The 27,526-nt window shown below is 50.4% G+C and overlaps 1 protein-coding gene across 1 annotated transcript; it reads right to left on the bottom strand.

The window, feature by feature from the left end:
- Positions 1–257: 257 nt before the first annotated feature.
- Positions 258–14,753, bottom strand: LOC137366797 (calphotin-like). Its single transcript, XM_068028435.1, has 8 exons — positions 14,723–14,753; positions 9,407–9,463; positions 6,362–6,479; positions 4,302–4,524; positions 3,192–3,305; positions 2,318–2,818; positions 1,487–2,167; positions 258–1,247 (listed from the first exon to the last, which is right to left on the bottom strand). Exons 1-8 carry the CDS (start codon positions 14,751–14,753, stop codon positions 258–260), a joined length of 2,715 nt encoding a protein of 904 aa, XP_067884536.1.
- Positions 14,754–27,526: the final 12,773 nt, after the last annotated feature.

Genomic DNA, 27,526 nt, shown 5'->3' with positions numbered 1-27,526 from the left:
CAGCCACGGGGGGCACTGTGCTACACTCACCCACACAGCCTCTGGGGGCGCTGTGCTACACTCACCCACACAGCCACAGGGGGCACTGTGCTACATCACCCACACAGCCACTGGGGGCACTGTGCTACACTGGGGGCGCTGTGCTATACTCACCCACACAGCCACTGGCGGCGCTGTGCTATGCTGGGGGCGCTGTGCTATACTCACCCACACAGCCACTGGGGGGGCTGTGCTACACTGGGGGCGCTTTGCAAAATTCACCCACACAGCCACTGGGGGCGCTGTGCTATACTCACCCACACAGCCACTGGGAGCGCTGTGCTACGCTGGGGGCGCTGTGCTATCCTCACCCACACAGCCACTGAGGGCGCTGTGCGACACTCAGCCACTGAGGGCGCTGTGCGACACTCAGCCACTGAGGGCGCTGTGCGACACTCAGCCACTGAGGGCGCTGTGCGACACTCAGCCACTGAGGGCGCTGTGCGACACTCAGCCACTGAGGGCGCTGTGCGACACTCAGCCACTGAGGGCGCTGTGCGACACTCAGCCACTGAGGGCGCTGTGCGACACTCAGCCACTGAGGGCGCTGTGCGACACTCAGCCACTGAGGGCGCTGTGCGACACTCAGCCACTGAGGGCGCTGTGCGACACTCAGCCACTGAGGGCGCTGTGCGACACTCAGCCACTGAGGGCGCTGTGCGACACTCAGCCACTGAGGGCGCTGTGCGACACTCAGCCACTGAGGGCGCTGTGCGACACTCAGCCACTGAGGGCGCTGTGCGACACTCAGCCACTGAGGGCGCTGTGCGACACTCAGCCACTGAGGGCGCTGTGCGACACTCAGCCACTGAGGGCGCTGTGCGACACTCAGCCACTGAGGGCGCTGTGCGACACTCAGCCACTGAGGGCGCTGTGCGACACTCAGCCACTGAGGGCGCTGTGCGACACTCAGCCACTGAGGGCGCTGTGCGACACTCAGCCACTGAGGGCGCTGTGCGACACTCAGCCACTGAGGGCGCTGTGCGACACTCAGCCACTGAGGGCGCTGTGCGACACTCAGCCACTGAGGGCGCTGTGCGACACTCAGCCACTGAGGGCGCTGTGCGACACTCAGCCACTGAGGGCGCTGTGCGACACTCAGCCACTGAGGGCGCTGTGCGACACTCAGCCACTGAGGGCGCTGTGCGACACTCAGCCACTGAGGGCGCTGTGCTACACTCAGCCACACAGCCTCTGGGGGTGCTGTGCTATACTCACCCACACAGCCACTGGGCGCGCTGTGCTATACTCACCCACACAGCCACTGGGCGCGCTGTGCTATACTCACCCACACAGACACTGGGCGCGCTGTGCTATACTCACCCACACAGCCACTGGGGGCACTGTGCTATACTCACCCACACAGCCACTGGGAGCACTGTGTTATACTCACCCACACAGCCACTGGGGATGCTGTGCTACACTGGGGGCGTTGTGCTATACTCACCCACACAGCCACTGGAGGCACTGTGCTACGCTGGGGGCGCTGTGCTATACTCACCCATACAGCCACTGGGGCCGCTGTGCTATACTCAGCCACTGGGGGCACTGTGCTGCACTCAGCCACTGGGGGCACTGTGCTGCACTCAGCCACTGGGGGCACTGTGCTGCACTCAGCCACTGGGGGCACTGTGCTGCACTCAGCCACTGGGGGCACTGTGCTGCACTCAGCCACTGGGGGCACTGTGCTGCACTCAGCCACTGGGGGCACTGTGCTGCACTCAGCCACTGGGGGCACTGTGCTGCACTCAGCCACTGGGGGCACTGTGCTGCACTCAGCCACTGGGGGCGCTGTGCTGCACTCAGCCACTGGGGGCGCTGTGCTGCACTCAGCCACTGGGGGCGCTGTGCTGCACTCAGCCACTGAGGGCGCTGTGCGACACTCAGCCACTGAGGGCGCTGTGCGACACTCAGCCACTGAGGGCGCTGTGCGACACTCAGCCACTGAGGGCGCTGTGCGACACTCAGCCACTGAGGGCGCTGTGCGACACTCAGCCACTGAGGGCGCTGTGCGACACTCAGCCACTGAGGGCGCTGTGCGACACTCAGCCACTGAGGGCGCTGTGCGACACTCAGCCACTGAGGGCACTGTGCTACACTCAGCCACACAGCCTCTGGGGGTGCTGTGCTATACTCACCCACACAGCCACTGGGCGCGCTGTGCTATACTCACCCACACAGACACTGGGCGCGCTGTGCTATACTCACCCACACAGCCACTGGGGGCACTGTGCTATACTCACCCACACAGCCACTGGGAGCACTGTGTTATACTCACCCACACAGCCACTGGGGATGCTGTGCTACACTGGGGTCGTTGTGCTATACTCACCCACACAGCCACTGGAGGCACTGTGCTACGCTGGGGGCGCTGTGCTATACTCACCCATACAGCCACTGGGGCCGCTGTGCTATACTCAGCCACTGGGGGCACTGTGCTGCACTCAGCCACTGGGGGCACTGTGCTGCACTCAGCCACTGGGGGCACTGTGCTGCACTCAGCCACTGGGGGCACTGTGCTGCACTCAGCCACTGGGGGCACTGTGCTGCACTCAGCCACTGGGGGCACTGTGCTGCACTCAGCCACTGGGGGCACTGTGCTGCACTCAGCCACTGGGGGCACTGTGCTGCACTCAGCCACTGGGGGCACTGTGCTGCACTCAGCCACTGGGGGCACTGTGCTGCACTCAGCCACTGGGGGCACTGGGGGCGCTGTGCGACACTCAGCCACGGGGGGCACTGTGCTACACTCACCCACACAGCCTCTGGGGGCGCTGTGCTACACTCACCCACACAGCCACAGGGGGCACTGTGCTACATCACCCACACAGCCACTGGGGGCACTGTGCTACACTGGGGGCGCTGTGCTATACTCACCCACACAGCCACTGAGGGCACTGTGCTACACTCACCCACACAGCCACTGGGGACACTGTGCTACACTCAGCCACTGAGGGCACTGTGCTACACTCAGCCACACAGCCACTGGGTGCTCTGTGCTATACTCACCCACACAGCCACTGGGTGCTCTGTGCTATACTCACCCACACAGCCACTGGGGGTGCTGTGCTACACTGGGGGCACTGTGCTATACTCACCCACACAGCCACTGTAGGCACTGTGCTACGCTGGGGGTGCTGTGCTATACTCACCCATACAGCCACTGGGGCCGCTGTGCTATACTCAGCCACTGGGGGCACTGTGCGACACTCAGCCGCTGAGGGCACTGTGCTACACTCACCCACACAGCCACTGGGGGCACAGTGCTACAGCACCCAAACAGCCACTGGGGGCACAGTGCTACACTGGGGGCGCTGTGCGATACTCACCCACACAGCCACTGAGGGCACTGTGCTACACTCACCCACACAGTCACTGGGGGCGCTGTGCTACACTGGGGGCGCTGTGCTATACTCACCTACACAGCCACTGAGGGCACTGTGCTACACTCACCCACACAGCCACTGGGTGCTCTGTGCTATACTCACCCACACAGCCACTGGGGGCGCTGTGCTACACAGGGGGCGCTGTGCTATACTCACCCACACAGCCACTGGGGGCGCTGTGTTATACTCACCCACACAGCCACTGGGGACGCTGTGCTATGCTGGGGGCGCTGTGCTCTACTCACCCACACAGCCACAGGGGGAACTGTGCTCTACTCACCCACACAGCCACTGGGGGCGCTGTGCTCCACTGGGGGCGCTGTGCAAAACTCACTCACACAGCCACTGAGGGCACTGTGCTACACTCACCCACATAGCCACTGGGGACGCTGTGCTATACTCACCCACACAGCCACTGAGGGCACTGTGCAATGCTCACCCACACAGCCACTGGGGGCACTGTGCTACACACTCTCTCAGCCACTGGGGGCGCTGTGCTATACTCACCCACACAGCCACTGAGGGCACTGTGCTATACTCACCCACACAGCCACTGGGGGCACTGTGCTACAGTCACCCACACAGCCACTGGGGGCGCTGTGCTATACTCACCCACACAGCCACTGGGGGTGCTGTGCTATACTCACCCACACAGCCACTGGGGGCGCTGTGCTATACTCACCCACACAGCCACTGGGGGCGCTGTGCTATACTCACCCACACAGCCACTGGGGACGCTGTGCTATACTCACCCACACAGCCACTGGGGACGCTGTGCTACGCTGGGGGCGCTGTGCTCTACTCACCCACACAGCCACTGGGGGCGCTGCGCTATATTCACCCACACAGCCACTGGGAGCGCTGTGTTATACTCACCCACACAGCCACTGGAGGCGCTGTGCTACGCTGGGGGCGCTGTGCTATACTCACCCACACAGCCACTGGGGGCGCTGTGCTACGCTGGGGGCGCTGTGCTATACTCACCCACACAGCCACTGGGGGCGCTGTGCTGCACTCAGCCACCGGGGGCGCTGTGCTGCACTCAGCCACCGGGGGCGCTGTGCTGCACTCAGCCACCGGGGGCGCTGGGGGCGCTGTGCTACACTCAGCCACACAGCCACTGGGGGCGCTGTGCTATACTCACCCACACAGCCACTGGGGGCTCTGTGCTACACTCACCCACACAGCCACTGGGGGCACTGTGCTACACTGGGGGCATTGTGCTATACTCACCCACACAGCCATTGAGGGCGCTGTGCTACACTCACCCACACAGCCACTGGGGGCGCTGTGCTACACTCACCCACACAGCCACTGGGGGCTCTGTGCTACACTCACCCACACAGCCACTGGGGGCTCTGTGCTACACTGAGGGCACTGTGCTCTACTCACCCCCTCAGCCACTGGGGGCGCTGTGCTACACTGAGCCATTGGGGGCGCTATTCTACACCCACCCACTGTGCCGCTGTGGGGGGGGGGGGGTGGGCGCTGTGCTACACCCACCCACCCAGCTACTGGGGTGCTATACTACCCTCAGCCACTGGGAGTGCTGTTCTACACCCACCCACTGTGCCACTGGGGGCACTGTGCTACTCACCCAGCCTCTTGGGGCACCATTCTACACTTAACCACCCAACCGCTGGGGGCACTGCACTATCCAAGCAGCTGTAATAGTACTTGTTCCTTTGGGTATGTGAACTGTTGTAAGATTCACAGTTCTATAAGTAAAATCCAAAGAAAACGTGTATTTTTATTATAATTTAACTGGAACATATATCCATATATAGCTACTACAGGAAACATACAAACACATGTCTTTGGCTTCGGCTACACCCACAACTCCCTGGTCATGTGTGACACAACATCACTTCCTCTAGTGACCTTCACTTACAGCTTCTTAAGGTGATCCTCTTTAGGTCATCCCACAACACCAGCCACTGTGGGGGCACTGCACAGCTCTTACCTACCCACCCTTTGGCTGCACTGCATTACACCGGCCCACCCAGCCAGGAGAGTGAGAGGGTGTGTGGTGGAAAGAGTGGGAGAGGATGAGGGGAAATGGGAGGGGTTGCGATTAAGGGGAGTGGGAGCGGGTGATGCCGGGGCAAGGAGGTGCAGCCAGGGTAGGTCGGAGGGAAAGTGGGGTTCAGGTGGGAGGGGGGAGGCCAGGACTTTTGGTTGTTCAATTGGAGAAAGTTATGGATCTAGCATGACTTGACGTCAGACATGTAGCCATGCCAGCCGCAGTGTACAGCAGCTGGGTTGCGGCCTATGGATGTTGCCGAGGGTCAGTATATGAATAGTGAAAGCAGATGGAGGAATAGATAGTAATGGTGGTACTGAGGAGGTTTGCTTTTGGAGCTGGGTGATTGTGACTCATTGAAGGACCGTGTTCAGAATGGGTTGGAGGTCAGAGGTCAGATGCCTTGATGATGATTTTCTTCAGGAGTGTGATGATGGCACCAGTTTTGAAGGGGAAGGTGAAGATCTGGTGCAAAGGAAGAAAGAAAGGACGAACTTGCAGTTATATAGCTCCTGCCACAACTTCGGGATATCCCAAAGCGCTTTACAGTATTTCTGAATCATAATCACAGGTGTAATGTCGGGATAGTGTCCTGGGACTAATATTTATCCCTCAACCAACATCACCAAAATTAAAAGGTGTATCAATGAGCAGTGAGGCAAGGCAAGGCAGTCGTGTGGTCCGGGTTTGGGTTTGGGGGGTTTGGGTGGCAGCAGCATGGGTAAGAACTGGAGGTGAGGCTGAGATAGAAGAGAAATTAACATTTCTGTACTGGCAGTAACCGAAATAAAGGTAGGACAGTATTTAATGTAAAGCAGCTGGTTTGAAATAAAGCATTGTTAATGCATTATACTGAACTTATGGAATTGCTTCAAACAGTCTCTGCTTCCTTTGATGTTGTGCTGCAGAATACATAAGAATGTAAGAAGTAGGAGCAGGAGTGATGACAGAAGTCAGATATCTCAATTGGTGGAAATCCAACACTTTAATCGCATAAACACGGCTGCGTTTTGCTCTCTTTTCACCATATTCTTCTCAAAGTGTTGAAATCAAGACTTGTGACACAGCTGCTTCCTCTCTAACTCCACCTTTCTATAACTATACAACTCCTCATGATTTCCCCCTCCAATCTATCAACTTTGAAAAACCGTGCTTTGCTGTCACCTGATATGCAGCAGACTCAGTGACCTTGTCCACCGGTTACTTTGTCAGCCATGGTCCTGTCCCTCATTGTGGGTCTTGTCACCTCACCGTCCCTTCACTGTAGGCATCAGCCTCTCACTATGAGCCTTGTCTCCTAACCCTGGACCTTGTCCCTTCATCTAATCTAACGCTCCCCTGGATGGCCAGTTACAGATTGTTACTGAGTCCTGGCCGAGTGTCCACACTTTACCTGAGTATGAGAGTGAATGAATCAAATTGTGTCAATGTGAGGGATGTGATGCAGCGGTCAATCAGCAGGATGAAGAGAATTTTGAACAGTGTAGTCCATCATCAATTGAGGTGGCCTGAGCAGGTTTAATCACTGCTGGTGTCTGCTCCATCTCTTGCCCTCCAGCCACAAGAACTGTCAAGTGAAACTGCTTAGGTTGGGAATGGAGAGTTCAGGGTCCAATTCTCCCCTCCCTTCCCGTGGGACTTTAAGTCAGCAAACAATACACATCCAAACTGAAAGGAAGGTGGAAGGTGGACACTGACTGCACCTCCCCTTCTTTCCCCTCCCCTCCCCTCCCACTCCCCCACATCCCCTTCCCTTCCCTCTCCTCCCCTCCCCTCCTCCTCCTACCTTTCCCCACCTACCCTCTCCTTCCCTCACCTCCCATCATCTGCCCACTCCTCCCTTCCCCTCACCCACCCCAACCTCCTCTCCCCTCATCTCTCTCACCTTACCTTGCCTCACCTCACCTCCCCACCTCACCTCCTCACCATACCTCCCCTCCCCTCCCCTCCCACTCACCTCTTGACCTCACCACCCCCACCTCCCCTCCCCCTCCCCTCACCTCCGCTTCCCTCCCCTCCCCTCCCCTCCCCTCACCTTCCCACCTCAGCTCACCTCCTCACCAGCCCTCCCCCTCCACCCTTTTCCCTCACCTCACTGCACCTTCCCTCCCTGCACCTCCCCTCCTCTCCCCTCACCTCACCTCACCTTACCTCGCCTCACCTCCCCCCACTTCACTCCACATCCTCTCCCGGCACCTCCCCTCCACTCCACTCTCCTCAGCTCACCTCATCTCACCCCAACTCACTTCCCCTCTCCATCACCTCCCATTCACCTCACCACCCCCCACTTCTCCTCCCCTACCCTCACTCTCACCTCACCCCACATCACCTCTCCTCCTCTCCACCCCAACTAACACCCCTCCCCACCCTACCCTACCTCCCCTTCCCACCTCCCCTCCTTTCCCCCACACCAGCCCCACCTCCCCTCCCCTCCCCCACCAAAACTTCACCTCCCCTCTCCCCATCTTCCCGTCATCTGATGAAAGTCTCTCCTATTAATTAGACGTTCCTGGAGATTGTGGGATTTGGTCTTATCCCTTATAGGCATGGTCACAGCCTGAAATGTGGCCCTAACTGTACATCACACAACTATAATATTATAAACTAATGCTTTAAAGAGTATTGTGGGAGATGCAGCCTCCCAAACAGTCAGCAGTTTTTCAGCCTGGATAGCCTGTATTGTACATTTCAACAGCTTTCGCACTGAGAAGGCAGCATTATTGGAGTTTAATGGGCGATGTGACAGAGAGGCGCAGGGAAACAATGCTGCACTGAAGCAGGAGGAGTCAGGCTTTGTAATTGGGTGTTGGGCAAAGTAGAGAGTACATTTACTGTGCTGTATCTGCACAAACCACTTCTCAGCAATACAGGCAGCGGCAGAGCAAAACGTGGCTGTAGTGTGGCAGAGTGAGGCACTCATATGAATGTGGTATGTCTGTGGTGTGGCTGCAGTGACTGTAGTGTGACTGAGGGTGCAGCTGCAGTGTGACTATAGTGTGACTGTGGTGTGGGTGCGGTATGTCTGGTGTGAATGAGTGTAATTGCAGTGTGACAGTAGTGTGGCTGCAATGTGCATGTAGTGTGACTGAATGTAGCTGCAGTGTGACTGTAGTGTAACTGTGGTATGGTTACTGTGTGCCTGTAGTGTAACTGAGTATAGTTGCAGTGTGACTGTAGTGTGACTGTGGTGTGGGTACTGTGTGCCTTTAGTGTAACTGAGTATAGTTGCAGTGTGACTGTGGTGTGGGTGCTGTGTCCCTGGAGTGTGACTGAATTTAGAATGCAGTGTTACTGTAGTGTGACTGTGGTGTGGGTGCACTGTGCCTGTAGTGTACCTGTATATAGTTTCAGTGAGACAGTGGTGAGGGTACTGTGTGCCTGTAGTGTAACTGAGTATCGTTGCAGTGTTACTGTAGTGTGACTGTGGTGTGGGTGCAGTGTGCCTGTAGTGTAAATGAATATAGTTGCAGTGTGACAGTGGTGTGGGTGCACCCTAGCCGAGTGTTGGTGCTTCGTGATGCTTCGCCTACTCTGATTTTCAAGTGTTGTTTCAGTTAATTGCACTTGTGGTAACGTGCTCTCTGTCCCTGTGAATCCCGCTCATTTAAATAGTACACATTCTGTTGCCGCAGAATTGATTTAACTTTGTCCTCAGTCTTTGTAAAGCATTTACTGAGACTCCAACAGTTTAATCATTTTGTTTCGGCTGATCGTTTCACCTCTATATTTCAGGAATTTGTTTGCAAGAGCTAGATTTCTTGTTTATGTCAACACAGACATAGTCTTCTATTAGATGCACTTTTCAATTCAGTGCCAGTATGTTAATCAATCAGTGACTAATGCAATATTAGTGTGATTTATACCCAATAGTAATCAACTCATTATCATTGCTCAATAAACTTGGTGATTCAGTCACAGTCCGTAAGTGCTCAATGTCGGATACAATAATAGCGAGTACCAAGCACCAGAGTCGAAATCACACCCGCTGCCCAGAGCACAGCAGATCTAAACCGCACTGAGCAGAAACAACAAACAACCCAATCAGACATCTCTCAATTCTCCGAACACTGCCAGGCTGCAAAGCCCACAGCTGCCAAAGACATGTATCAGACTCCAATATCCAGTGGTCTGTAACACTATCCAAACTGATATATCCTGGGATCTGTAACAATGACTGCTCCTATATTCGGCCAGGTTGTGTAACATTGTTCCACTATCCAGGGGACTCCTTCACTGACTGCTCTTATATCCAGTGGGCTGCAATTTTCCTCTTTTAAAGGCATTATTTAAGAACAAGTTGTTGTTGTAGAGGGAACATTATTCTGTCGTGGGATTGTGAGAAGTGGACAGGGTGCTCCACACATGAAGTGCCTCATTCCCGGAACTAACAATGGTTTCCTGAGGCACAAGTCCATGATGGAATGCTTCCTCCTTTCTGACTGTGAACTACGTTTTAAAAGTTAGAATCAAGCCCTTGTATCATTAGAAAACAATAGTTGATGCAGTCAAGTACATAAGAAATAGGAGCGGGAGTAGGCCATACTGCCCCTTGAGACTGCTCCACCATTGAATAAGATCATGGCTGAACTTCGACCTCATTCTACCTTCCCACACTATCCCCATATCCCTTGATTCCCTTTGGGTTGAAAAATCTTTCATTCTCAGCCATGAATATGCTCAATGACTGAACATCCACAACCCTCTGGGATAGAGAATTCCAAAGATTTACAAGCCTCTGAGTGTAGAAATTTCTCCTCATCTCAGTGCTAACTGGCCGTCCCCATATACTGAGACTATGACCTCATGTTCTAGACTCTCCAGTCAGGGGAAACAGCCCCTCAGAATCTTATATGCATCAATGCGATCACCTATCATTCTCTTATATTCCACAGAATAGAAGCCCATTCAACTCAATCTCTCATCCCAGACATCAATCTGGTGAACTTTTCTTGCTTCCCTTCAAAGGCAAGTACACCATTCCTCAGGTAAATTTGTATATTCTTCATTAATTAGTACAAGATTCTGCTGATCTGTGCCCAACAGTAGGTCTGTAGAAATTCTACCCCATAAACTACTGTGAATTCAAATTATCTTTCATTGAGGTCAGCAATTTTAATAAAAGAGCAGTGTTTTTGGCATCATTTTAATTTAAATGAACAGATTATTTGAATAAAGTGATTTCCAGTCAGGCCTAGAGTGTTCTGGATGCTCCAATACAGCTCTGTAGCTATTAATTCTCAGTCCCCTTGTGTTTGTTTCGAGGGGGAGGATGGGTGGGTATTGAGTTATTGTGTGATGAAAGTAAGCTTGTCCATGTTGTGAATGGAATGAGTGGTGCTGCCCAGTGCTATCAGTAAGCAAACCTGAGTCCCAGCTTAGGTACAGGTGGGCTAGGTGGGGAGTAAAGGCACTTCGTCAAGCCGGTGTTCTTCTCCGAACACTGCCTCTTACTGGCCGACTGTCACTTACAGGACGACCAGCGGGTTGGCAGAGGGACGTGGAAGCTCAATGCGACACTGCTGACCCCAGAGAACGTTGAGGAACTCAAAAGGGATTACAAAAGTTGGAGGACTGTGAAACCCCTCTTTGAGTCTCCAGTTCACTGGTGGGAAGCGATTAAGGAGAACATCAAGAGGTTCTTCATCCACAAAGGTGTTCAGAAGGCGAGAGAGAGACAGAGGGAACTGTCCCGACTCCAGAAAATTATGCAAAATCTACTCCGGTTGCAGTCACTGGGGATCAAGGTCAAGGAGGACCTCCAAGAGGTGAAGAGCCAGCAGGCCTCGCTCTTTGCCAAGGAGGCCTCCAAGATCATCTTCCGGTCCAGAGTCCGCTCCATCGAGCAGGATGAGACGTGCTCGCATTACTTCTTCCAAAAGGTACACAGAGAGAGCTCTGTTATCAGCAGGCTGAAGGAAGAAGATGGCTCAGTAACGTCTTCGCAGTCTGACATACTAAGGATCAGCAAATCCTTTTATGCTGGGTTGTATGACGCGAAGCCCACAGACAGCAGAGCCTCCCAGTCCTTCCTGTCATCTATCACAGAGGTCTTAGATGACAGCAGGAGGGAGAGACTGGACAAGCCGCTAACTCTGGACGAGCTGACAAAGGCCGTCGAGTCTTTCGAGACGAGTAAAACTCCCGGGAGCGACGGCTTACCGGTCGAGTTGTACTCGGCCCTGTGGGACTGGGTCGGCCCGGACCTGCTGGAAGTATACGAGAGTATGCTCCTGGCCGGCAGCATGTCAGAATCCATGAGAAAAGGCATCATCACCCTCATTTACAAGCAGAAGGGGGAGAGGGCAGAAATCAGAAATTGGCGGCCCATCTCACTGCTTAATGTTGATTACAAGATTCTGTCCAAAGTCATAGCCAGTCGAATCAAGTCTGCTCTGGAGCTGGTGATTCACCCCGATCAGACCTGTACTGTACCCGGCAGGAAGATCTCTGATAGTCTCGCGCTACTCAGGGATACGATCGCCTACGTACGGGACAGGAGGGTGGACACCTGCCTCATCAGCCTGGACCAGGAGAAGGCTTTTGACAGGATATCGCACACCTACATGATGGATGTGCTCTCCAAAATGGGGTTTGGGGAGGGAATCTGCAATTGGGTCCAACTGCTCTACACAAACATCAGTAGCGCAGTCTCAATCAACGGGTGGGAATCGGAAAGTTTCCCGATCAAATCTGGAGTCAGACAGGGCTGTCCTCTCTCCCCTGTCTTGTTTGTTTGCTGTATTGAACCCTTTGCTGAGTCTATTAGGAAGGATGCGAGCATAAGAGGGGTGACAATCCCAGGCAGCGGACGCACTCAGGTCAAAACCTCCCTGTACATGGATGACGTCGCCGTTTTCTGCTCGGATCCGCTGTCCGTGCGCAGACTGATGAGCATCTGCGACCAGTTCGAACTGGCCTCGGGAGCCAAAGTTAACCACGGCAAGAGCGAGGCCATGTTCTTTGGCAACTGGGCTGACCGATCCTTTGTCCCCTTCACCGTCAGGTCAGATTACCTGAAGGTGCTGGGGATATGGTTCGGAAGGGCCGGGGCGTGCACCAAAACATGGGAGGAGCGAGTAGCCAAGGTATGACAAAAGTTGGGCATGTGGGGGCAGCGATCTCTCTCCATTGTGGGTAAGAACCTGGTCATCAGGTGCGAGGCGCTCACGTTATTGCTCTAAGTGGCGCAGGTCTGGCCCATACCCCACTCCTGCGCCGTGCCAGTCACCCGAGCCATTTTCCGCTTCGTCTGGGGATCTAAAATGGACCGGGTCCGGAGGGACACGATGTTCAAATCTCTGGACAAGGGCGGGAAAAATGTACCCAACGTGGCCCTCATCCTGATGACCACCTTCGTGTGCGGCGACATCAAGCTGTGTGTAGATCCCCAGTACGCAAACTCCAAGTGTCACTACGTGCTGAGGTTCTATCTGTCCCGGTGTTGCGAAGGATGGGCCTGGTCACATTGCCGCGGAACGCTCCATGCAGTTGGGCGGTGCCGTACCATCTATCCTTCGTGGAGCAGTTTCTGTGGGAAAACACTTTTGACCACCGGTCCATCAGGCAGTGGTCTGCACGGAATGTCCTCAAGGCCCTACGGGAAAAGGAGACGGTGGGTCCTGTCGGATGGTTCCCCGAGTAGACCGCCAAAGTCATTTGGCGGAATGCCTCATCACCAGAACTTTCAAACAAGCACCAAGACGTAGCTTGGCTGGTGGTGAGAAGGGCCCTCCCCGTCAGATCCTTCATGCACACCCGAAGTCTCGCCCCCTCCGCACAATGCCCCCGCATTGGCTGTGGTGGGGAAGAGACGGTCGCCCACCTCCTCCTGGAATGTGCCTTTGCAAAGCAGGTGTGGAAAGAGATGCAGTGGTTTTTGTCAAGGTTCATCCCAAGCAGCTCTGTAACACAGGAGTCTGTGCTCTACGGGCTGTTCCCAGGGACGCACACCGAGACAAACATCAACTGCTGCTGGAGGACTATCAATTCGGTGAAAGACGCCCTTTGGTCTGCCCGAAACTTGCTGGTCTTCCAGCGCAAAGAGTTGTCTACCACCGAATGTTGCAGACTGGCACATTCCAAGGTTCAGGACTACGTGCTGAGGGACGCACTAAAGCTTGGGGCAGCCGCAGCAAAGGCTCAATGGGGAAAGACCACGGTGTAAGGTTCCCCCACCAAGCTGGACTGAGGGGCTGGATCAATGGGAAACCCCTCGAACTGTATCGTTAATATTCTGAATTGCTGTAAATGTAAAACTGTAATTGACATGACAATTGTGAAACAGAAGGGTTGGGAAGAAACTCATGACAGTATTGAAGGAAACTGATCTCCCTTGCAATGTTTGTATTTTTTGGTGCTGTTTGGAAACTGTTTGGCAATGTAATCTTTACAGATTTTTATGAATAAAGTATATTTTGGAAATAAAAAAAATGTAAAGGCACTTTCTCAGCAATATCCCAACAAGGTCCCACAGTCCTAATTTTAGAAAGCAGCCCCTACTGAAGGGTGAATGTACCCTGAACTATTTAATTTGGGGCTGAATTGATGAAGGTTTAATGATTGAGGCCCTGCATTTAGAAGCCTCCTACAAATTCCTACACCCAAGATTCTAAGTCTGGTTTAAACTGTGAGGTCGAAAATTCATTTTCTAACTCATTGAGCTGAATTTTACATGCCTGCTGCAAATCTAAACATGGCGGCTCATTTAAATAGCCAGGACAGGCCACCCCTCCCCCTCCTCCCGATCACGTGGAGGAGGCAGGCTGTCCGTCCCCAGCAATGGCATTAGCTGCCTGTTCACAGGTGCTGGCACTATTTTTAAAGGGCTTTGAGCCCTACTGTTAAATTTATATATTTAAAGCTACAGTGAATAAAAAAGAATACATTTATTTTGCCACTCTCACAGCCGCCCCATTAACCATAAAATTAATTACTTGCCCTCTCCCCACCCACTTACTTTGTCCACTTGACCTTCACCCACCCCCCCCAAAGTGTATAAACTTTACCTCAAACTCTTCCCACCATTCCCTATACCAATGATGTAAGTTTGACCCCGATTCCCCACACCCGCACTGAGAAATCTACCTCCTCCCCTCTCCACATCAGTGTTCCACATCGTTTCCCTGGAAAGGGATCCGAAGGCGCGCGACAGGAAGATTGCAGCGGGACGGAAGGCGATGGCTTAAGTATAATTAATGCGTTCATTTTAATTTATTTGAATATGTAAATTGGGGTCCCAACGCTGAGCGGCAGGGGTGCTGCCACAAGGCCTCACCGCCATCAGCAATATTGGGCCCTCCCAGCATCGAGGCGTGTGGCAGCCTTCTCCTGGAGGCATCTGCAGGTCTCCCGCACCACGGACCCTGACGTCGAGGGTCTGTAAAATTCAGCCCATTGTGTCTTTTTTTAACATTTGAATTCCAAATACCTCAATCTGGAGTTGGGGAGTTTTACACCCAATGTTTATGATGGTCTCTATAGTTGTGAAATGAATGTTACCCCAGGAATCTTTTCAAGGCAGCAGACATCTGATCCAACAGGGTGTCCCTCTCCAAGAATCAAAGACAAGTTCGACCCAGTAGCCTGTCCCTATGAGACACTTTAGCACAATTCAGCAATTTAAATACTACTACTGATCCAGGGATCCCCAAATTGAATATCATCAATTTTTTTATGCAATCTGTTAAAGTTCATGATATATTCCTCCAGGGAATGATCATCTGTTTTCCAAAATCTATCAAAATCTGACCATGCCTCATTGGCATTTAATCGATAATTTTTCTTGTAAATTTCATCCAAGAACTCTAATAGAAGATCCAAACCTTCATCACTATCCAACTGATGGGCATCCAGCTCATAAAAGATTTTATTTTTGATTTTATTTCTTGTTGGAAGTGACAATGCCAAGGCCATACCTTGTTCCCTCCTTGGTAATGACATAACCTGTGTCCACATATCCACTTCATTCTTCCACTGGTCATATGGTTCAGACTCTGAGAACATTGGTGAATAATCATACCCCAACAATTTGCACTTGCTTTCTGCTATTTTCTACAATGGCTACTGGATTGTAGTTTTTTGTCTGAAATGTATTTTCTTAGCTTCCAAGTACCCAGAGCCAGTAGTAACACCTAGTACCCAGAGCCAATACACAGACACAGTAGCCAGAACATGTATACACACCCAGTCCCCATAGACAGTATATGCACAAAGCACCCAGAGCTTGTATGCACTCCCAGTACCCAGGGCCAGTATACACACCCAGTACCCAGAACAGTATATACCCACCCAGTATCGGGTGAAGGTGCTAAAGTGGGGGAAGGCTAATTATAACAATATTAGGCAGGAACTGAAGAATTTAGATTGGGAACGGCTGTTTGAGGGTAAATCAACATCTGACATGTGGGAGTCTTTCAAACGTCAGTTGATTAGAATCCAGGACCAGCATGTTCCTGTGAGGAAGAAGGATAAGTTTGGCAATTTCGGGAACCTTGGATAACGCGGGATATTGTAAGCCTCGTCAGAAAGAAAAAGGAAGCATTCGTAAGGGCTGGAAGGCTAGGAACAGACGAATCCTTTGAGGAATATAAAGACAGTAGGAAGGAACGTAAGCAAGGAGTCAGGAGGGCGAAAAGGGGTTATGAGAAGTCATTGGCAAACAGGATTAAGGAAAATCCCAAAGCTTTTTATAAAGAGCCAGAGGGTAACCAGGGAAAGGGTTGGCCCACTCAAGGACAGAGAAGGGAATCTATGTGTGGAGCCAGAGGAAATGGGCGAGGTACTAAATGAGTACTTTGCATCAGTATTCACCAAAGAGAAGGACTTGGTTTAATCCGGACAAATGTGAGGTAATGCATTTTGGAAGGTCTAATGCAGGTGGGAAGTATACAGTAAATGGCAGAACCCTTAGGAGTATTGACAGGCAGAGAGATCTGGGCGTACAGGTCCACAGGTCACTGAAAGTGGCAATGCAGGTGGATAAGGTAGTCAAGAAGGCATACGGCATGCTTGCCTTCATCGGTTGGGGCATAGAGTATAAAAATTGGCAAGTCATGCTGCAGCTGTACAGAACTTTAGTTAGGTCACACTTAGAATATTGCGTGCAATTCTGGTCGCCACACTACCAGAAGGACGTGGGGGCTTTAGAGAGGGTACAGAAGAGGTTTACCAGGACGTTGCCTGGTGTGGAGGGCATTAGCTATGAGGAGAGGTTGGATAAACTCGGATTGTTTTCACTGGAACGACGGAGGTGGAGGGGCGACATGATAGAGGTTTACAAAGTTATGAGCGGCATGGACAGAGTGGAAATTCAGAAACTTTTTCCCAGGGTGGAAGAGTCAGTTACTAAGGGACATAGGTTTAAGGTGAGAGGTGCAAAGTTTAGAGGGGATGTGCGAGGCAAGTTCTTTACACAGAGGGTGGTGAGTCCCTGGAACTTGTTGCCGGGGGAGGTGGTGGAAGCAGGTACAATAGTGACATTTAAGAGGCATCTTGACAAATACATGAATAGGATGGGAATAGAGGGATACGGACCCTGGAAGTGCAGAAGGTTTTAGTTTAGGCAGGCATCAAGATTGGCGCAGGCTTGGAGGGCCGAATGGCCTGTTCCTGTGCTGTACTGTTCTTTGTTCTTTAGTATCCAGAGCCAGTATACACACCCAGTACCCAGAGCCAGTATACACACCCTGTATCCAGATCCAGTATGCACACCCAGTACCCAGAGCCAGTATACACACCCAGTATCCAGAGCCAGTATACACACCCAGCACCTACAGCCAGTATACACACCCAGTACCAGAGCTGGTATAGGCACCTAGTACCCACAGCAGTATACACACCCAGTATGCAGAGTCAGTATACACACCAAGTACCAGGCCTAGTATACACACCCAGTACCCAGCAACACTGTATTAAGCATTCTATGCAGAAGGCAGATTTTGCTGGAGTATTCCTTCTCTTTTTGACAATGGTGTAAAATTAACTCAAACACTTGCTCCCATGCCAGGATATCCTGCTGATCCTGATGTTTCTGGGTTAAATCAGACACTTCGCTCATAAGCTGTAGTGAATTATTTTAAAGCCTGGCAATGTTTTTCTGCCAACTGCCGGTTTGTAATGGATCTGATCATCAGTGCTATTCCCAGCTCTGCCACTGTTTTGTATTTAACTTGGATTTAACAAGTTGCAAACTGTCAGGGCACTTCTGCACTTTGGTTCAAAAATACCCCCTTTTCAATCCTGTCTGCTGCTGACCATGCCGAGATGGTGCAATCCAGAGCCAGGCCATCTAAGGCCTGAGCTGCTCTGGGGCATCCTGCAAGGACATCTGCAAACTCTCGCAGAGAGTGTCAGCAGCCTTCCACCAGCCATGCTGCAGTCACTGTGTAGGAGCACTAGGACAGGCAAAGACACCCACAAAGCAGGCATTAGGGATTTGGGGAAGTTGTCTCAGTGGAAACGGAACCTCAAAATCCATTTTCAAGACAGCCCTTTTGGTTTCACGGGTTCCAGGATACTTCCTCCCTGCCTTCTTCTGTTCCTCCTCCTCCCCCTGAGGTGGTCTCCAGATCCCCCGTAATAACCAGGTTGTGGAGGACACAGCAGATTGCCACACCCTTGGCGAGCCTCTCTGGACTGTACTGCAGTGCTATGACCAAGCAGAGGGCAGCAAAACCACTGTTTCATGACGCAGACTGCCTGCTCCCCAATGATTCGAGTAGCTCCATGGCTCTTGTTGAAGGCCTACTGTACTTGTGTGGTGGGATACTGGAAGGCCTTGTATAGGGGGAATAAGCCCTTGTCCCCAGCAGCCAGCCTTTGATTCTGCCAGGAGGGCCAAAGATAGTGGGCAAGACTGGCTGGCACAAAATAAATGTATCGCACTTGCTGCCAGGATCGCAGGCATTCAGGGAGATGAAGCTCTTGGCCTGGTGGCACATCAACTGCACATTTATCAAATGGAAGCCCTTGTGCCTTCTGTAACTCTCCCTGTTGACATGGGAGGCTCACAGAGTCACATGGGTGCACTCGAAGGTGCCGTGCACCATCAGGAATCGTGCAATGCTAGAGAGGCCACATGCCCTCTCATCCTGCTTGTCCCTTCTGGCAGAGGGGAGATGACTAAGCTGTTGTCTGGTGTATGTGACCTACATCACCTCCCAGATGCTGCGATGGGTGACAGACTGGATAACAGTACCGGGAGGCGTAAAGGTTGTGGGCAACGGTGATCCTTTTGGCCACTGGCAGAGCTATCCTCACCCTGGCGTGAGGCTCCAGATCAAGTTGCAGGAGGTAGCACTGCTCAGTGACCACCTCCTTGTTGAACCTGAGCCACCTCAGGCATTGCTCCTCTGTCAGCTGAAGGTAGGAGAACTGCTCTCTGAAAGCCCTTGGGGCATCTATGGAGAGTTCTCTTCCTCCTCTTTCCTCACAGAGCTTCCCCTCTGTGCATCCTCCACTCAATGTCCTGGTCACATTGTAGGCACTGCAACCACAGCCCCTATAAAGGTATTCCTCATCCTACCTAACTGTAAACATCAACTGCTAAAAAGCAACTTCAAAAACCCAGCACAGTGCTTCCACAAACTCAACCTAAGCTAAAGTAAGTCCACCTCACCTGCAACTTGTTGAATGGCCCTTTAAATAGCCCAGATTCAGGGCCCATCTTGCAGCAGAACGCCTGATCTGTGGTGGGTGATGTACGAATGTATTCCCTGGTCCAAATGGTATCTCTGTCCCTCTGTCGCATCAGCTGGTGTGATGTCAGGATAGCGCCAATTCAAAACCTTGCTGTGCACACTAACAGGCGTCCTTTCCGTGACAGAGTACTCGAAGCAGCTGGTGGCACAGTGTGTCCCATCAAAAGGGCACTAGGCCTTAGTGCTGTGGAGGTGAAATTTGCACCTCATTTGTCTTATAGGGTCAGCAACATGTATTATAGGGACTAGAAGGGGTGAGAAGGGAGGAGATGAGGGGAGCAAAGAGAAGAGGAGGGGAAGGGAGATAAGGGAAGGGGAAGGAGAGAGGAAGGAGGTGGGGAGGGGAGGGGAGATGAGGGGAGCCGAGAAGAGGGAGGGGAAATGAGGGAAGGGAAGGGGAGTGAAGGGAAGAGGATGGAGGTGGGGAGGGAGGGAAGGAAGGGGAGGAGAGTGGAGGAGATAGGGAGGTAGGGAGATGAGGATAGGAAAGGAAAGAGGAAAGAAGGGGAGAGGGGAAATGAGGGAAGGGAAGCGGTGAAGGGAAGAGGATGGAGGTGGGGAGGGAGGGAAGGAAGGGGAGGAGAGTGGAGGAGATAGGGAGGTAGGGAGATGAGGAGAGAAAAGGAAAGAGGAAAGAAGGGGAGAGGGGAAATGAGGGAAGGGAAGGGGAGTGAAGGGAAGAGGATGGAGGTGGGGAGGGAGGGAAGGAAGGGGAGGAGAGTGGAGGAGATAGGGAGGTAGGGAGATGAGGAGAGGAAAGGAAAGAGGAAAGAAGGGGAGCATGGTAGGAAGTGAGGTGGGGAGGGAAGGACAGGGAGGGGAATTGGCAAGGGGAGGGAAGGGATATATGAGGTGAGTGGAGGGGCAGAGAGAGGAGAGTAGGGAGGGAATAGGGGAGGGAAGTAGTTACTGTCCTCTGACAGTGGCCAGGCTCCCTCACCAAGATACTTGCACTCAGTACTTGAAAACCCAATTATTTTTATATGTTGCTGTTGTGTAGAGATTTTAAAATGTCAACAGAACCACATTTATGTCTGAACCAGGAGAAACACCCTGCAACGGATTATATAAGATGCACTTTTTGATGATGTAGGATTTGTGTCCACAGATTAAAATACTGCCAGCACTGAAATATTGTGTGGGTTTCAAAATCCCTGGGTTCTTGTTAGCGATTTCTTGCAACCAGTGATATTTCCAACAACGATTTGTCTTTCTGACATTGAGTCTTTAAAAGCACAATACAGGAAATGTTACAGTAAATAGCCTTAAAATAAGCACCATCACATGATTCAAGAATTCATTTCTAACCACAAAAAACTCTTGAGTCGGGTTTCCCAGTGACTCAGTCCCACAGTGGGTTATCCCTTTACCACCTGAGCCACACAGGGCAGGACAATCCCAGAACCTATTGCTGCTCCCTGTTTCGTGAACACATCTTAATAAATTGGTGATCGAGATGATAACAGGTCTAGAAACCAGAACAATTCCTGTTCTGAGTGTGTGTAGTGAGTGGGGTTGTGGGATATAGGGAGAAGGTGGGTGGGTGGGGTTGAGGAATATGATGAGAAGGTGGGTAGATAGAATTAAGGGATAGGAAAATAGAACATAGGAACAGGAGGAGACCATTTAGCCCCTCGAGCCTGTTCTGCCATTCAATGAGATCATGGCTGATCTACAACCAAACTCCATGTCCCACGCTGGTCCCATATCCCTTAATACCTTTGGTTAGCAACAATCTATCAATTTCAAATCTAAAATTTACAATTGATCTGGCATCAATTGCCATTTGCGGAATAGCGTTCCAAATTTCTACCGCCCTTTGTGTGCAGAAGCATTTCCTAATTTCACTCCTGAAAGGTCTGGTTCTAATTGAAAAACTATGCACCCTAGTCCTAGACTTCCCAACCAGTGGAACTAGTTTCTCTGTATCGACCCTATCTGTTCACCTTAATATCTTGAAAACTTCAATCAAATCAGCCCTTAGCCATCTAAATTCCAAGGAATACAACACTAGTTTGTTTAATCTCTCCTTACAATTTAACCCATGAAGTCCAGGTATCATTCTGGCAAACCTGTGCTGTGCTCTTTCCAAGGCCTCAATGTCCTTCCTAAGATGTGATGCCCAGAACTGCTCACAGTACTCCACGTGTGGTCTAACCTGAGCTTTGTATAGCTGAAGCATAGCTCCTATCTCCTTGTATTTTAGTCCTCCAGATATAAAGGCCAACGTACCATTAGCTTCTATTTCATTGTTAAGACCAGGTAAGAACGGTATCTAGGGTTCCCTTTCAGCCTTCACCTGGTCTTACTGTAAAGGGTTTAATTTTAAACACACTGTGTTTTGAGCACCCTTTGTGATTCCTTGTTCACTGCTTTCCAATTATAAGGTAAAGAAATGAGCACAAACAGGCTTTCTTAGGTTTAAAGAAGAAAAGTGAAATGTATTAAAACTTAAACTTAAACTCTAATTCGGTTAACTCCTACAGATAGACGCCGCGCCCCATGCTAGCATGCATACACGATTTGCACATGCAAATAGAGACAGAAAAGAGCAGAAGAAAAATAAAGTAGAGGTGTTTGAGGCTATATCAGAAGAGTTTCTTGTTACTGTGCTTCGAGCTCACTTTAGAGTCCTTTGGTAGGTAGTTCTTGCTTGTAGGTAATTCTTGCTTTTCGTTGGGGCCCAGTATTCTTCTTAAACTTGTTTACTGCAGGAGACTTTTCTCTCTTGGAGTTCCTGTGTCTTCAATGGATTCAAAAGCTGGTGAGAAAGAGATGAGAGCAGACAGGAGAGAGGTGTTCTCAATGCAGGAGCCAGGAGCTTTCTGCAAGTTCAAAACTCTGTGGCAAGTTCAAATTCCTGCAACAGCCAGTTAGTTATGTGACTAAACTGGTCTGAACACGTCTTCTGTGTATTGGGAGTAGGGACTGGTTCCTTTGCGCCACCACTGTCTGCTAGTATGTAAAAAATGTCTTTTCAGCCAGGGACTTGACAACCCCTTGCAATAGGCCTTCTTTTCTCCCCAGCAACAATTTGAAGTTTACTGTCCATGTGGGCAAAATTAATGTGCCTCATTCTTGGCAGGTGGGGGCCCGCATGACAGTCATGTCCATGACATTTTAATGACCAATGTAATTGGACCCCTAAGCCTCTGACCTCCACTGTTACCAGATTTTCTCCATTTAGAACGTCCCCAGTTCTATCCTTTTTAAGTCCAAAGTGGATGGCCTCATGTTTGCCTGCATTAAAATCTATTTGCCACAGTTTTGCCCTTTCACTTAATCTGCTAATATCTTTGTAATATTATGCTTCCATCTACACTGCTTACAACCTATCTTTGTCCCATTGGAAAATTGGGATATGTGGATTTATCTCCCATCATCTAAGTCTTGAAGAATACAATGAATTGTTGAGGCTCCAACACAGATCCGTGCAGGACACCACTAGTCATATTCTGCCAATTAGAGTACCTGCCTATTATACTTCCTCTGTGTCTTGCTGCTCAGCCAATTTCCTAAACAGGTCAATAGGTTTCCTTCAATTCCATGGGCTTCAACCTTAGCTAACAGTCTCTTATGAGGAACTCTAACAAATGCCTTCTGGAAGTCCATATAACATCCATTGACAATCCACTTTCTACTACTTTAGTCACAACCTCACAAAAATTCAATCAGATTCTTAAGATATGAACTACCTTTTACAAATCCATGTTGCCTCTCGCTGATCAGCTGATAATTTTCAAGCTGTTAAGTCACCAAAATCTTTATTATAGACTTGAGCAATTTCCCAACAATAGATGTTATGTTACTGCTCTATAATTCCTGGGTTTCATTCTCACCATCCTTAAAACACAGATATGGGAGAAGGTGGGTGTTTGGGTTTGAGGGATATGGGAGGTGGGTGTTTGGGAATGAGGGATTTGGGAGAAGGTGGGTGTGTGGGGTTGAGGGATATGGGAGAAGGTGAGTGTTTGGGAATGAGGGATATGGGAGAAGGTGAGTGTTTGGGAATGAGGGATATGGGAGAAGGTGAGTGTTTGGGAATGAAGGATATGGGAGAAGGTGGGTGTTTGGGAATGAGGGATATGGGAGAAGGTGGGTATGTGATATTGAAGGATATGGGAGAAGGTGGGTGTTTGGGTTACGGGATTGGAAAAGGATTGTGTTGGAGGGTTTTATCTATGAAGTAGTCTCCAGTTGTTTGTCCAATCTGCTTTTTCTTTTTCTAAGAATGTTCTTCTGGTGATTGGATTGTGGGCTGCAAGTTTTCACTACTATTGACTGGTATTAAAGTTAGTTTGTGAATAGAATCTCTCCATCTCTCTCCTTTCACAGCATCTCTCCCTCTCCCTCCTCTCCCTCACCGTCATCTCTCCCTCTCCCTCCACTCCCTCATCAGCATTTCTCCATCTCCCTCACCGTCATCTCTCCCTCTCCCTCCTCTCCCTCATCAGCATTTCTCCATCTTCCTCCACTCCCTCACCGTCATCTCTCCCTCTCCCTCCTCTCTCTCATCAGCAGCTCTCCCTCTCCCTCCTCACTCCAAGAATCTCTCCGTCTCCCTCCTCTCCCTGTCCATCATCACTCCCTCCTCTCTCCCTCCTCTCACCATCATCACTCCCTCTCCCTTCTCTCCCGAAGAATCGCTCCCTTTTCTCTGCTTTCTCAGATTTCTCTATCCACCTCATATAAAGGTTTTTGGTCTCTGCTCCTCACAACACAGAGGAACCTTTTACTCACCCTGTTTTCCCTCTCCTACCTTTCTTTTCCCCAACCTTTTCCAAACTCTTCCCGAAGGGTCCCTCCGCCACCCTGGCTGCATACTTTCCTCATGCTGTCTACTTCAGAAATCTGCAGACATTGAGGGTGGGGATCAGTGGGAGGGCGACCGCTCGAGATATCTAGAGGATTGAAATAGGTGCAACAAATCGAAATGCCAGCGACCACACCTTGCACTCCAAGAAACCTCTAACCATACATCTTACTTTCTCACTTTGGCTTTCACTCTCATTTTCTCCATCACAATCTCTTAATCCCACTCTCTCCCTATCACCTACTGTCTTTTCCTCTCCTGCTCTCTCTATTTCTCTCCCTTTTTCTCTCGCCCTTGCTCTTTTACTTTCTCTCCTGTTCTCAGTTGCTTTCTCTCTTGTTGTCTTTCACTCTGTCTCGTTCTCTTTCACTCTCCCTTGCTCTTGTCCTCTCTCCCTCTATTTCTCAGTCCCGCTTGCTTTTGCTCTCGCTGTCTCACTCTCTTCTGCTCTTTCTTGCTCTCACTCACTCTCAAGGTCATTCCTGTAATGCTCCGAAAAAAAGATTTGTATTTATACAGCGCCTTTATATCTCGCCCTCTCTCTGTCTTGTTCTGTCTCATTCCCTATCTCTCTCTCTCTCTCTGCCTCTCTCTATCTAGCTCTCTATCTGTATCTCTCTTTCTGTCTCTTTCTCTTTCATCCCTCTATTTACCTTTTTCCGTCTCTCTTTTTCCCCGTCTCTCTCTTTCTTATTTCCTCTTTCTTTCACTCCCTCTTTCTCACTCTCTGCCTTGCTCTGTCTCTCTTTTTCTCTCTCTGTTTCTCTCCCTCGATATCTCTGTCTTTTTTGAAAAGGTAAAAGGGTGGTAAAAGGTGGAGTAGAGGATTAGGGACCAAAAAGGGGAGTTACACGTGGAGGCAGGGGAATAGTTGAGGTATGAAATGAATACTTTGCATTTGCCTTTACCAAGGAAGACAATGATACCCAGGTCACAGTGAAAGAGGAGGTAATTAATACACCAGAAGGATTTATAATAGGTAAGGAGGAGGTATTAGATAAGCTATCTATACTTAAAATTGATAAGGCACCAGGTCCGGATGAGATGCATCCAAGGATACTGAGGGAAGTGAGAGTGGAAATTGCAGAGGCACTGGCCATAATCTTCCAGTCTTCCTTAGACGCAGGGGTGGTGCCAGAGGACTGGAGAATTGCAAATGTTACACCCATGTTCAAAAATGGATGTAAAAATAAGCTCAACAACTACAGGCCAGTACGCTTAACTTCGGTGGTGGGGAAACTTCTAGAAACAATAATTCGTGACCAAATTAATAGTCACATGGACAAATAAGGAAACCCAGCACAGATTCGTTAAGGGAAAATCATGTTTAACTAACTTGCTGGAGTTTTTTGAAGAGGTAACAGGGAGGGTTGATGAGGGCAATGCTGTTGATGTGGTGCATGTGGTCTTCCAAAAGGCGTTTGATACAGTGCAGCACAACAGACATGTGAGCAAAATTGAAGTTCGTGGAATAAAAGGGAAGGTAGCAACATGGATACAAAATTGTGTTAGTGACAGGAAACATATAGTAGTGGATGTTATTTGGGCTGGAGGAAGGTTTGTAGTGGAGTTCTCCAGGAGTCAGTGTTGGGATCATTGCTCTTGCTGATATATATTATATAATTTCAAAATTTGTGGATGACACGAAATAGGAGCAATTGTGAACTGTGAGGAGGATAGTGTAGAACTTCAAAAGAACATAGACAAGTTGGTGGAATGGGCAGACAAGTGGCAGACAAATGGCAAATGAAGTTCAACGCAGAGAAATGTGAAGTGATTCATTTTGGTAGGAAGGACATGGAGAGACAATATAATATAAAGGGTACAACTCGAAAGGGGGTGCAGGAGCAGAGGGGCCTGGGGGTATGTGTGCATAAATCATTGAAAGTGGCAGGATAGAGAGAGCGGTTAATAAGGCATACAGTATCCTGGGCTTTATTAACAGGGGCATCGTGTACAATAGGAAGGAGGCTATGTTGAACTTGTATAAGACACTAGTTCGGCCTCCGCTGGAGTATTGCGTCCAGTTCTGGGTGCCGCATTTTAGGAAAGATGTGAAGGCATTGGAGAGAGTACAGAAAAGATTCCTGAGAACGGTTCCAGGGATGAGGAACTTCAGTTATGAAGATAGATTGGAGACTTACCTGGGAGCAAAGCAGCAACTGGCAGACCTGGAAGGAAACTGATCCGGAGCGGAGGCAGGCTCCCTGTCTCTCTCTGGGCCAGCACGCGCTGAGACTCGAAAGAGGAAAGATAAGACTTACAGTGACATCATGGGAAATCTGCAAGGTGATTGGTTGGGTAAGTAACAGCTGTTAGTCAATTTAAATAACTTTTAAAAAAAGGGGAAGGTTGTTTTGTTTTTAAAAAACCTCAAGTGATAAAGTGAGTACTACTAAAGTGTGTTTTTTTTAATTAGTGTAATTTACATTGTAGTGGGTAGTGTTTGTAGTAGAACAAGGCCCCTAGTGTAATTAGTTTTTTTTAATTAAGGGAGTAACTAAGTAATCTAAAGGTAAGTCATGGCAGGTGAGCTTGCACCCGTGATATGCTCCTCCTGCGCTATGTGGGAAATCAGGGATGCTTCCAGTGTCCCTGACGACCATGTGTGCAGGAAATGTATCAAACTGCAGCTACTGACTATCCATATTACGGAACTGGAGCTGCGGGTGGATTCCCTGTGGAGCATCCACGATGCTGAGAAGGTCATGGTTAGTATGTTTAGTGAGGTGGTCACACCGCAGGTAGTGGCTGCACAGACAGACAAGGGATGGGTGACCACCAGGCGGAGTAGTAGGTGCAGGCAGGTAGTGCAGGAGTCCCCTGTGGCCATCCCCCTCTCAAACAGGTATACCGCTTTGGATACTGTTGGGGGGGATGGCCTCTCAGGGGAAAGCAGCAACAGCCAAGTTCGTGGCACCACAGAAGGCTCTGCTGCACAACAGGGGAGGAAAATGAGTGGAAGAGCTATAGTGATAGGGGATTCTATCATAAGGGGTACAGGTAGGCATTTCTGTGGCTGCAAACATGACTCCAGGATGGTATGTTGCCTCCCTGGTGCTAGGGTCAATGATGTCACGGAACGGCTGCAGAACATTCTGAAGGGTGAGCAATCAGAGGTTGTGGTACACATTGGTACCAACGACATAGGTAAAAAGAGGAATGAGGTCCTGCAACAAGAATTTAGGGAGCTAGGTAGCAGATTAAAAACCAGGACCTCAAAGGTTGTAATCTTTGAATTACTCCCAGTGCCATGTGCTAGTGAGTATAGGAATAGGAGGATAGAGCAGATGAATGCGTGGCTGAAGAGATGGTGCAGGAGGGAGGGCTTTAGTTTCCTGAATCACTGGGTCTGTTTCTGGCAAAGGTGGGACCTGTACAAGTTGGACGGGTTGCACCTGAACCAGAACGGGACCAACATCCTTGCTGGGAGGTTTGCTAGTGCTATTGGTGGAGGGGGGCGGTTAAACTAATTTGGCAGGGGAATGGGATACAGAGTGGAGGCACTGTTGGGTATTGAGGCACAGTCAAATATAGAAGAGAAACTGAGTCAGTCTGGAAGGCAGAG

Source organism: Heterodontus francisci, chromosome 3 (genome assembly GCF_036365525.1).
Source record: "Heterodontus francisci isolate sHetFra1 chromosome 3, sHetFra1.hap1, whole genome shotgun sequence".
Lineage (NCBI taxonomy): Eukaryota > Metazoa > Chordata > Chondrichthyes > Heterodontiformes > Heterodontidae > Heterodontus > Heterodontus francisci.
The sequence above is the reverse complement of the archived record's forward strand: the minus strand, read 5'-3'. Positions and strand labels throughout refer to the sequence as shown.